A 13,568-nucleotide genomic window follows, 5' to 3' on the forward strand; every position below is an offset into this window, starting at 1 on the left:
CATAAACATTTTTGGATACACTTCATATGTCCATCTCACACTTAAAATCAACCAACATCCTTAACTATCGTCCTCAACAACTTCCACTATGATCAACACCATTAGATCATAACTTGAGGATATCGTACATCCAAACATATATAAATTCTAATAGGTAAGGTCATTGCCTAACCATAACCCAAAAATCATGAGATTATCATTTAATCTCCATCATTAATCCACGTCCTTAGCATCACCTAATCACCATTAACTCACTAACTACCTCACAATTATCATTAACACATCCATAATCATACTAAGCATAATTCAGAAAATTTCAGCTTGGCGCAGTCCGAAAGATTGAGCCGGTAAAAATAGTTCCCGAACTCTTTTTCACTTGAAATTTTTATGGTAGAACCCCAACTTATAGTACTTGATGTCCGTAAAAAGTTTTGGTCATTTTGGTCCGCGAATAAACACAGAAAATTCAATCTTTGCCCTTGGCAGTGTGCTGTCCGGAAATTTTGTCTCTCTCTGGACCAGTTTTGGGAAAAATTCCGAAAACCATAATTATACTACTCCGATCATTATGAAATTTTATATGCGGGTTCTACACTTATAGAACTACATGTCTAAAAACAATAGGATCAAAATACCTTACCAATGTTTCCCAATAAATCTCGGAAGTTACTGCCAGAATCTATCCTGATTTCTTTTCACTATTTTCACAAGTATAAGCCTATATGGACATAAATATAACATATACATGCATATCCAAGCTATGAACATGTATACAAAAATATTTCCAAAGCTCAAAAACACCATATTTCAACCAAATAATCAATTATCCAAATTCAAGTGACTAATCCAACTTAAGGGATTCCTTACCTCAACCGGGTTACTAGTCTTGTAGAAGACTCTTGGAGTTGATTTCCCCAATTTCACCTTAAAATCCTAGGATCAAAATCAACACCATAACACAATATTTTAAGAAACTAAGTTTAGATTCAAGATCTAGGAAGGGATATAAAGCTTTTTACCGAATAAAATCGAAGTCTTACTGAACAAAATTGACACTTGAGAAGGATTTTGGCTATGGAAATTGATGGAAGAAAATGGTGAAGAAGATGAAAGGATCACCCTCTCTCTCTCTCTCTTTTCTCACGAAATGGGAATGGGAAATGAAGACATGAAATTTCTTCATTCTTATCTCAACATATAAATATCCCTTATAAGATAAGATTAAGGGAAATATAATAAAATAATAAAATATCTCCAACCTTATCAGTTGGGGTCCAAACAGATAAAGTTTCGGTGGAAAATAATCCAGATAGAATAATTTCCGAAACTAAAAATTTATTCCAGACTAACCCTCAAAATTGGGCTAGGTTCGGTACACCGCGAAATTTAGCGATGTACGATCAAAATAAACTTTCGCTGCTATGAGCTGATTTAATTCAATAGGAAATTCAAGAATAATAGTATGGTGTCTAATAATTCATTTCCTAGGACAAACGGGTCCGAACACCAGCTCCTAAAATTTTTACGGTTCGTGACCGGTACGTAGGTTCGTAGCTTAATAACAACTATACTCACTTATAAAAATTCTTTTGAAATATCTGAAGATCATAACTTAGGAATGTCAACGCCTTAGGATAGAATAATGTTAGGAAAATACGGGGTATTACAAAGGGTCTCCTGCGGGGGTGTGCACACTTAAGTATAGTCACTCTATGTTCGGGTAGGTGTCGTTCTTATGAACCTAGTGAGGCTAGCTAGGAATCATTCCAACGCTCCTATAAGTCCAGGGGATCAGTATTAGACCGGGCGATGACCACTGAACCCGAGTTGAACGATCCAAGTGGTCAAAAGTGGAGAAAGAACTCCAGAGGCTTCACACTTTCTATCTAGGATTAAGTGGAATTTTGAAATATGAATGTAGGTACTCCCTAACTACGGGAAAGAGAAATGTGACAAGTATTTAAGTACCCAAAGGTTGTGGGTGATCCCTCTCTTTGAAAGGTGAAAAGTGATGAGAACTTCATTATGAGGGAAAGGTTTTTCTACTAGAGTGATTACAAGCAAGATGTGTGATTTATGTTTTCCATTACTTACTAGTATGCTTAAATGTTTAACAATACGTTCTTTGGGTAAGTGAATGATTACCAAATGACCTTGTCAAGAGGGAAAATGATATGAGACATTATTGAATTTTGCTCATAATGTATGCAAGTTGCTATGTATAACTGTTGCAGGTAGAATCTTTGCCGATGAGTAAGGTATAGGGTTTTCTATGTAACAATTTTTGCAAAACCTTTATTTAGTTTTGAATAACCCATGGATATCCTTACTTAGCCGTCGTGCTAACTACACTTCAATGTGTTTTCTGATAACAGATGTTATATAGGGTGGGTTCCTGTAGCCCGATGAGCTCTGAATAGGATGGAAGTTGAGGTTGGGGTCTACTCTTTGATGTAGACAGGGATTGTTGTTAATGTTGTAAGTTTAGCCTGTGCACTTAGAGTGGAGTTTGTCAAAGAGGTGATAGAATTCACTCTAGGTGTGGCGGTAGCACCCAGTTTTCTGCCTATAAGATGTAAGCTTCCGCAGCATATGAATACTGATTTGTAATAAATGTAAGAGTTGAAAATTGGGGTGTTACAACACTATATAATATTTGACATTATAATTTATATAATTATATATCGATCCAAATATTCTTAATATATTATAACAAATCCATTCCGTGCATTGCACAGGTGAAAATACTAGTAGATATTAATAAATATTATGTGCACATACAATACGTTATACAATCATACAAAAAAAATAAATCCAGTTAAGTTCTAAATCTTTTTTTTTAAAAAAAAAGTAGTTAAGTTCTAAATCTAATCATACAAAATTTAAAATTTAAATATTTTGATTTCTAAATATAATTCCTTTAATTATTATTCATATTGTTCGAATCATAATACATATGGAATACAATTAGGAGTAAATTAATTTAAATATATAAATTTTATTTATAAATTTATCTAAATATGTACAAAATTAAGGATTATATTAATCATACAATAATTTAATTTTAATTTTGTATGTTATAAAAATACATACAAAATCAAATATATGATAAGTCTAAATATATTATTATATTATACATTTTAACATCTTTTCATTTTTCTATTTTTTTTTTTTCTAAATTCATTTTTTTTTTGAGAATTTTTTTTCTAAATTCATGATAATATAATTTCTTCTATGCATTGCATGAGTAAAACACTAGTGCGTGTGTGTGTGTATGTAGGGTTCAAGTGAGAACAAACTCCCATGTAAAAAGTGAAGACTAGTACTGTCAAAGTGGATTGACCTGCTCCCGCAAATTATGCCGTAGACCCGGATCCAAAATGGCGGCGTTTTATTAGGTTATGTTTAAATTAAAAAAAAAGTAACGACGTTAATTGTTGCTCTCCCTCACAAATCGTCTTCGTTGCAGTTTGTTTCGACACCTCACGCAATTTTTCTCTTGTTCCTCATCGCAATTTTTCTTTGGTTCCTCATTGCAATTTTTCTTTGGTTCCTCATCGCAATTGTTCTCCGATTCGTTACCGTAATTGTTCTCGTATTCTCTTATTGTTCAAGTAATTCTTGTCTGATTTTTGAATATTGAGTTTGTTGATGGCAGAGGCAATAGATTAAGCAGGTTTACACGTTGATGGATCATCTTCAATTGCATATTTTTTTCCTGATTTTTAAACTCAGTATGAAGTTGATTTTATTATTTGTGTTGTTAGTGTGTCGAATTTGAAGTTTGATGAACTGTATTGATTCATATTTGTGTTTTCGAATTTAGGATTTATGGTTTAGATTGATTATTTATCATGTATTTGAGTTTTTATTGGGGATCGTTGTCAAAAGTATATGTTCACAATCACGTAGCTATACATTCACAATTACAGAGCTCTACATTCATAATTATAGAGCTCTACATTCATTATTAAAACGCTCTGCATTCACATGTACATAGGTCTTTAGTTAGAAGTATAGAGATGTACATTCACAATTATATAGCTCCACATTCACAGTTACATAGTTCTACATTCATAGTTTTAGAACTCCACATTCACATTGTTGACTGATACTCTGTTGTATTTTATATTTGCACTGAATGCAGATTTGGTGGTTGTCTCAGTAAGCATTGATCAAGGAGATTTAGATGTTGAGGAGTCTTCTTCACTTTTAGTTTTTTTTTTAATTATTTTTTTTAAAAGTAAATTAGTGATTCAAACTGATATATGATTTATGTGTGGTTGTGTGTTTGAATGTTGAGATTGTGAACATAGATGTTACAAATTGTGAACATGGAGTAATGAAGTTGTGAATGTGTAACAGAGTTAACATAATGATAGTCAATTTGTAGTTCTAAAATATGTGAACGTGGTTTGAAATTATGAACATAGAGTATCCAAACTGTGAATGTGGAGTTCTAAAATTTTGAATGTGTAACAGAGTTCTATTTTGAAATTCTGTATTTGATGGAAATATCATTCCTTTGTAGAGCATTGTTGGATTTATTTAGTATTCTCCGTCCCCCCTCTACTTAGAGAATATATTTCCATTAGATTGATCTTGATTTTTTTCGTTGTTATACTTTTCCATACTTGAGATTATATTTCATATGTGTAGTTGATCAAGATTTGGTGGGTATTGTAGTAAGTAATGCTGATGAAGCGTATGAGTTGTATAAAGATTATGCATATAGAGTTGGTTTTAGTGTGAGGAAGGGTAAGCAACGCTACCAAGGGTCTACTAACAATGTTAAGATGAAGACATTTTTCTGCTCTAAGGATGGTTATAAGTCTAAGGAAAATAGTGGTGTGAAGGCGTATTCAAAGATTGATTTAAGGACGGGCTCTGGCGCATTTGTTCAGATTGATGTAGATAGTAACGTGTGTGGACAGTTACAAAACACGAGAAAGCCCACAATCACGAGTTATGCACTTTAGACAAGAGTCATCTATTCCGTTCACATAGAAGAGTGGGAAATAATCAACTTTCATACTTAAGATATTTGAAGAAGAGTGGGATGCATTGGCGGATGGTATTAGGTTTTTGAAACATCAATCAGGAGGGTCTCCACTCGTTGGGTTCACCAATCGAGATGCTTACAATTCATTGGCATTTGGTTCATTGAAGAGTTTGGATGGAACTGATTCTAATTCTTTAATTGAAATATTTAGGAGGATGCAGTGTAATGTGTCTGACTTCTTCTTTGATTTTGAAGTTGATGGTGATGCAAGATTGGCTAGTTTTTTTTTTGGAGGGATGGGCAAATGAGACAGGACTATGAGTTGTTTAGAGATTTGTTAGTGCATGATATAACATATCACACTAACAAATACGATATGATTTGTGGTCCATTTGTAGGGATGAACCACCATTGCATGAATGTTATGTTTGGGTGTGATTATTTTATGAATGAAAGGATAGAGTCATTTGTGTAGTTGTTTAGAGCATTTTTAAGATCTATGGGTGGCAAATATCCACAATCCATTATAACTGATCAATGTGCAGCCATAGCTGCTGCTATTTCTCAAGTGTTTCCAACATCACACAATCGTCTTTGCATATGGCATATCGGTGAAAACTCGAAGAAGCACATAAAGACACTAAGGAACAATAATGATTTCATGGATCTATTTAATTGTTTGTTGAAGTACACAGACACAGAAGCTGAGTTTGAATTGTGTTGGTCAAGGTATGTCTGTTCATTTATGTTACTATATTTTATACATTCACTTTGTGTATTATAGTATTTGAATTGTGAACATAGAGTATTAGCTTTGTGAACATAGAGTTCTAAAACTGTGAATGTGTAACAAAGTTCTAACATAACCATTGTGTCCATTTGGTTATGAAGTTATGAACATGGAATTCTGAAATTGTGAACATAGAGGTTTAAAATTGTGAACATAGAGTTGTGAAAGTTTGATTTCAGAGTTCTACAATTTTGAGTATAGAGTCTTTAAAACTATGAACGTAGAGCCGTGCAATTGTGAACATAGAATTATGAATTTATGAACTTAGGAGTCTGAAAGTGTGAATATGTTACAGAGTTCTAACATAATTATTGTGTCCATTTAGTTCTGAAGTTCTGAACATGGAAGTCCGAAAGTGTGAACATAGAGGTTTAGAATTGTGAACATAGAGTTGTGAAAGTTTGGATACAGAGTTCTACAACTTTGAATACAGAGTCCTAAAATTGTGAATGTAGAGCTGTGTGATTCTGAACATATAGTTATACATTTATGAACATAGAGTTATGAAATTGTGAATAAAGTTTTCTAAAATTGTGAATGTTTTTCCTTTGGTGATCTAATGATTTTCAAGATGGTACTTGATTATTAGTGTCATAAGAATCCTTGGTTAGAAAAACTGTATGATTGTAGGGAGAAAAGGTGTCCAACATTTAACAGGGATTACTTTTCTAGGGGCATTTTATCCTCACAAATGAGTGAGTCCACAAACCATTCAATTTCTAGGAGGCTAACAAAGACAGCCGAGCTTTGTGATTTCTACTCGTCGTTTGTGAGCGTTGTTTATGAATGGAGAAATATGGAAAACGGGGAGGATTTTCGGTGTGCTCAAGGCATGCCTAGTATGATGGTGGATGATGTGAAACTTCTTTCACATGCTAGAGAGGTATATACCATTGAAATATATTATCTGTTTGAGGAACAATTCTTAAAAGGTACTGCTTGCCATCAAGAAAGTGTTTTGGATGATGGCTGCCATTTCAAGTATCATGTTTGGCGCCCCGATAAAGATGTTATAAGGCATGAAGTTAGTTTTAAGCCTATCAATTTAGATATTTGTTGCAATTGTAAGTTGTTTTCTGAATTAGGAATTCTCTGCTGCCATTGTTTACGCATTCTGAATGTACATTACGTTTGTTCTATTCATGATAAATACATTTTGAAAAGGTGGACAAAAAAAGTTCTTGAAGGTAGGACTGTTGATATTTCTTCTTTGTCTTCTAATGTTGGTGTTGCTCCTTCAATTTGGGTTGTTGAGATGACCAGAAAATTTCAAAGACTAATTGTTTCTAGTCAAGACAACAGTGCAACTAGACAGTGTTGTGAAGTAGCTTTTGAAAGTGCAAAGAAAAGAGTTGAAACCGAGGTTGGTTATATCCATATTGAAGAGTTTGATGTTCAATCTTCAAGTGGTATTGTACAGAATCCCTCAAGCCGAAGATTGAAAGGTGAGCGTAATAAGAGGCGGAGTAGTATTATTCAAAAGAAGTCTGCTGTAGCTAGGGGGCGAAAGAGTTCTGCAAACAAGGTTGCTTCAACTACAAAAAGTGTTGTTCAATCTATGGTGTTGGAAAGTTTATCTGAGATTGTTGGGGATGGATATCTTGTACATCCAAGTTCTGGGAGTTCAAAATTAGTTCATGTTAATAGGAATTCAAAAGACAATGTATTTATAGATTTGTGAACAATTAGTTATTAAATTGTGAACTTAGAGTTTTAAAATTGTGAACATGGCATTATGAAATTGTGAATGTTTAGCAGAGTTCTAATTTAATTATTGTGAACCTTTAGTCCTGAAATTGTGAACATAGAGGTTATAAGTTGTGAAGCTGTGAATGTGTAACAGAGTTAACATAATTATAGTCAACTTGTATTTCTGAACATAATTATATTTAACTTGTATTTTTGAAAGTTGTGAATGTGGAGCGTTGGATTTGTGAACATAGAGTATGCAAACAGAGAACATGGATTTATGAAATTGTGAATATGTAACAGAGTTCTAACTTAATTATTGTGAACCTTTTAGTTCTTGAATTTGTGAATGTGGAGTTTTAAAATTGTGAACATAGAGATTACAAATTGTGAACATGGAGCTATGAAGTTGTGAATGTGTAACAAAGGTAACATAATTATAGTCAATTTGTAGTTCTAAAATTTGTGAACGTGGAGTTTTGAAATTATGAACATAGAGTATCCAAACTGTGAATGTGGAGTTCTAAAATTTTGAATGTGTCACAGAGTTATAACTTAATTATTGTGAACCTGTACTTTGAATTTGTGAATGTGTAGTATTCAAATTTTGAACGTGGAGGTATAAAATTGTGAACATACAGCTCTGAAAATGTGGTCATTGAATCAACTTTGAAAATTTGTACATCTTATTTTTTAGCAGATCAAATAATGTTATCCAATTGTTCAATGTACACAGAAATACATTCGTCTCCAAGTAATTAACAAAGGAAAAAAAAAGTTGTCCAATTGTTCATTTCTTGTTGTAGAATTCTTTTGCTCTTTTGATGACATCGTCTTTCAATGTGTTGGGACGCCACATTATAATTGTTGCAGTATATTTGGCCCTCAGCTCACATATGAAATCTTCCTCCAAATATACAAGATTAAATAATTAGTTTATTGCAATGTTATAAAAAAAGAAATTATTCAAGGCTAATATTTGTTTACTCTTACATTTAAGCTTGCCTTTCTTTTGAATTCAGGGTTCCATTTTGTGAGAGTTATGTTAGGAATAAATTGTAATAATTTTGATGAGCCAAATTATAATTTTTATTAGTCCCCCTATTTTATTTTTGAGTCGAGTGAATTATCTCCAAAGTCCAAGTCTAAGTCAAAGTTGTACGAATTTATGGAGAATTAGATTTATTGAGCATGTTGTTATTTATTTATTATATATTGTGAGATGAAATGGAAGGATGGACAAGAGGTGTAGTAAGTAGTGAAGGTCATTGGTTCGAAACTTAGAATTAACATTTTGTTTGGAGACCAAGAGGATGACTCCTATGGGGATAGAGGAAGAATATTTGAGATAAGTATTAACTAATAAGTTAATATAGAGCAATGGTTAGAGTTCTCAGTGTTAGGAACATCATGTAATAGGTTTTGATGAAACAACTGTTAAGTAGAAATCCCCAAGTCTCGATACATAGGCAAAACGCTGTAAGTTCGACAAGTAAACCAAGAGCGAAAATACAACCGGGTAACTTTGAGCTCAACTCGAAAAATATTTAAGCTTAAGGTAAACCTGTTTGAACATCTTAGAAGTCTCGTGTTGTAATCATATAGACAGATCAGAAGAAAGCATGGGACAACACTGGAGGAATAAGGGTCTGCGAGACATCAACTAAGTCTCGAGACATAAGCAGAGTTCGAGAGGTAGGACCTCTCGATACAGCTATCCAGTTCGAGACATAAACAGAGTTCGAGAGATAGACCTCTCGATATTTGAGTTCGAGACATCAAGCAATCAAGATATCAACCTTGGTCTCGATACACTAACAATTCTCCAACAAAGCTGAATGACGGTCATACTTAAAGTCTGGAGAAGAAGAATATCATGGAGATGGAATAATGAAGAGGTGCCGAACGTGAAGATTTCAAAATGGGCGGAAATGGATGACACGTCAGATTTCCACCACAAACGGTCAAAAGGTGCACCAATGCTGAAGTGGTCTGATTCCCTACAAACAAGGAATAATGGGAATATAAAAAGAGTAACTTTTACCAAAAGACGAAAGTGGAGCATGGACTCAAGAAAGTGAACTATAGAATATTCACTACAAGACAAAGAGGTTCAAGTTACAAGATCACCACTCCATGAAATATGCTGAAAATATGCAAGACCCATGATCAGCATGGGAGACAAATTTCAAACGGAATAATTTTCCCTCCAACGGAATTATTCCTCAAACTCTCTATATAAGGACGTGAAGACACAATGATTAAAAAGGGGTTTTTTGGTTCATTCAGAACTAAAAAGAGGTGTCTATTTCAAACGTTCAAGTGCAAGCATTCAACTTGGAATATCATCCTGATATTCAATACAGCGAGAAAAACACATCTTAGTGTTTAAGAGAGTTACATAGCTTAAACTGCAATATATCTAGAAGGTGACCGAAGCTGCTCTACATCGAAGTTGATTCAACGATAGCTTTTGGTCAGATTGGAATTTGTTACATTCAACTGTGACAACCAAAAGTCCTTGCTTTGGATTAAGCAAGAGAGGCGGAGTAACCTGGCAGCTGTCTAGTGAAGATCCTGAGGCTTGAGGCGGGCTTGGTGATCAAAGCTCAAGTGCTCGATAGGTGGAGTAACAAGAAGCGGGGCGAAAAACCTGAGGCTTGAGGCGGGCTTCGTGATCAAAGCTCAAGCGCTCGATATTGTACTAAAAAGGGAAGTTTTTAGTGCAATCCTTCCAGGGAGTTTCTGGAAGAAGAGTGGACGTAGGCGGGTTGGCCGAACCACTTAAAAATCTCTCTTGCATTTACTTTCTGCTTTTATCTCTCGCTAACCTCTCGATTGCACTGCATATAAACACACCTCTCGAACTAACCCAAACTCGTGCTAATTAAAAGGGGATAATATTTCCGCTGCGCATAAAACTTTGTCTTCTCCTCGTGAGGTATCGAACCTAAACATCCTAAGTTCAATACACACGAGAGGTTGAAAAGATTTGCAAAATCTTATACAAGTCTATTCACCCCCCCTCTAGACTTGTACCCCATCCCCCTTGGGACCAACAATTGGTATCAGAGCAAGTTCTCTGATCGATATAAACCTTTGTTTATATTGCCTAGAGATCCTTCTTTGAAAAATCCTTTAAAAGTTTTCAAAGCACGAGATAATTTTTCTAATATGGATAGCATGTTTTCGAGACATCATCTCTTTGATCTTAGCAGGTTCGATGACTGGAAAACACGCATGCTTGCGTATCTATCAGCCCTCCATGATGAGATGGCCGAAGTTATAACATCTGGACCAGTCAAGATCATGATGGTAAACACGGCTGCTGAGCAAACCAGGGATACACCAAAGTATGTCCCCAAACCTAGGGAAGAATGGACAAGTGATGATAGAAAGAGAAACAACCTGGACAACATTGCCAAGGATATTCTCTTCAGAGCTATAGACGAAACCATCTTCCCAAAAGTAAGAAAGTGCAAAACGGCGAAAGAGGTATGGGATACTTTGATGTTAATTGGTGAAGGTGACGAACAGGAAAAGGAGAACAAGCTCACCGTGGCCATGAAGAAGTTCGAGGACTTCAAGATGAAGCCAGGGGAAAGCATCGACAGCATGGAATCTCGTTTCATGAAGCTATCAATAGAGATCAGTGATCTCGAGAAGGAGATTCCACAAAAGGAGCTAAATCTGAAGGTCTTACGAGGCCTTACCAAGGAGTGGGAAATGAAGGTGATCACAATGCGTGATCACAGGGATTTGAAGAACACCACAACCAACCAACTGTTCAGAGATCTCAAAGCCTTCGAATTTGAGATGTTTCCGAGAGATGAGGACGTGGTGGACAGACGGAATGTGGCACTGGTTGCGGACCAACCAACCACCTCCTCAAGGTCAGATCCTAATCCCACTGATTTTTTATCTGACGAACAGTTTGCTTTCTTCATGAGAAAATTCAGGAAGTTCATGAAGAAGACACCGGAAAGCAATACAAGTTCACCTTCCTCCTCAAGAAGGAAAAATGAGAGATACACATCCAGAAGAATGGAGGAAGAAGATCAAGGTCTATGCTACAACTGCAGGAGGCCAGGGCACTTCAAGGCTAAATGCCCTTACCCACCAGTAAGCAAGCATCAAGGTCAGGAAGGCAAGGATTCTAGAAGAAAAGAGGAATCCAGAGAGAGGCCAGCCAAAGGTAGCCTCAAGGGAGAAACAAAGACATACCTGCGCAGGAAGGCGCTTATTGCTGAGGAACTCGAGAAGACAATCGAGGAGTCCGCGCTTATTGCTGAGGAACTCGAGAAGACAATCGAGGAGTCCGAGACATCGAGCTCCAGTGATAGCAGCAGCAGCTCAGAGGATGAGAGGGGGCTCATAGCATCAGCTCAGTGTATGAAGAGTGCAAAGCTCGAGAGACCAGAGAGCTTAATCTTAGNAGGATGAGAGGGGGCTCATCTGCTTATACACTACAGAAGAGGAGGATCAATGCTTGATGGCTATCAATAATGAGGTAACCTCCCCTTCCACATCTCGCAGTTCTATTTCTACTTCTCAATGTTCTTCGTTTAGAAGCGATGAGGACCCCTTCGAGACTATGGAATTGATCAGAAGGAACCTCAAAATCGCTAACAGCACTCATGCCAAAATCAGGGAAGAAAACAGCAAGCTAACCGCTGAAAGAGATATGCTTAAGAACGTCTCGAAAGAGAATTCAGAGCTAACTCTCAAAGTAAGTGAGTTAGAAGCTAAAGTAATCCTACTGACTGAAGAGTGCAAAGCTCGAGAGACCAGAGAGCTTAATCTTAGAAAGGTCATAGCATCATACACTAATTCCTCCAAAGCTATGGAGAAAATGGTGGATGATTACAGACCAGCAAATGACAGAACCGGTATCGGGTTTCGTCAGAACAGTCTCTCGAGAGATAAGCAGACCAATGGTTCGGGAACTTCAAGAAATGGAGGATCTCAATCCAAACCAAATATAGGTCATAAAGGACCAATAGAAAAGACCANATTCAGAGCTAACTCTCAAAGTAAGTGAGTTAGAAGCTAAAATAATCCTACTGACTGAAGAGTGCAAAGCTCGAGAGACCAGAGAGCTTAATCTTAGAAAGGTCATAGCATCATACACTAATTCCTCCAAAGCTATGGAGAAAATGGTGGATGATTACAGACCAGCAAATGACAGAACCGGTCTCGGGTTTCGTCAGAACAGTCTCTCGAGAGATAAGCAGACCAATGGTTCGGGAACTTCAAGAAATGGAGGATCTCAACCCAAACCAAATATAGGTCATAAAGGACCAATAGAAAAGACCAGAGTAGCTATTCATAAACCGTCCCTGTACACCAGCAATGGAAGGTATAGGAAAGCTACGAAGAATGGTCGGGTAAACAATATCGAGAGATCACCCAGCTATCTCTCGCAAGGTCATTCCAAGTACAAAAGAAGCTACATTCCATATAATGCGCCTCAAGGCAAATATGGAAGGTCTGAGATCCACATAGTTAGGAACTCACGGATGGAGAAAGGCAGACTCTATCCATCTAGTGAGAATTGGTCATCGAATCACAATTTCTGGAAGAAACCTCACTTTCAGCAATTTCACATGACCAAACAGCGTATGAAAGGCATGGTGCATAAGCCGATCGAAAAGTCTATACCTAAGTTGATTTATGCACCAAAGAGGCCCAAAACCTTTGCTAGCATTCCTTATGATTATCAAACGTACAATGGCTACATTGCACCTAGGCCCGGAATAATGGGTCCAAGGTATAAATGGATGCCTAAACTCACTAACCAACCAGGACCCAAAGTTTGGGTACCTACACTTGCTTAATTTCCTTGCAGGACACCAGGGACGTGTGTTTCATTGACAGTGGATGTTCGAGACATATGACGGAAAATCTAACACTGCTAGAGAACATCCAACCTATCGAAGGTCCCTTGGTGACATTTGGCGACAACGAGAAGAAGGGACGTGTGACACCCCCAACCTCACACCAGCTGAGATAGCTAAAGCTTAACACAACAGCTGCCAATCTCAAGCTCAAGTTCAATCTCCTTAGTACAAGCCAGTTCTGTGACAA

At 36.4% G+C, this 13,568-nt stretch overlaps 1 protein-coding gene across 1 annotated transcript; it reads left to right on the forward strand.

Moving 5' to 3' along the window:
• The first annotated feature begins 5,501 nt into the window (after positions 1–5,501).
• LOC116026993 (protein FAR-RED IMPAIRED RESPONSE 1-like) lies at positions 5,502–7,473 on the forward strand. The gene is made up of 2 exons (XM_031268421.1): positions 5,502–5,731; positions 6,423–7,473. The coding sequence occupies exons 1-2, from the start codon at positions 5,502–5,504 to the stop codon at positions 7,471–7,473; spliced, it is 1,281 nt and encodes a 426-aa protein (XP_031124281.1).
• Positions 7,474–13,568: the final 6,095 nt, after the last annotated feature.

The sequence above is a fragment of the Ipomoea triloba genome, chromosome 8 (genome assembly GCF_003576645.1).
Source record: "Ipomoea triloba cultivar NCNSP0323 chromosome 8, ASM357664v1".
Classification (NCBI taxonomy): Eukaryota; Viridiplantae; Streptophyta; class Magnoliopsida; order Solanales; family Convolvulaceae; genus Ipomoea; species Ipomoea triloba.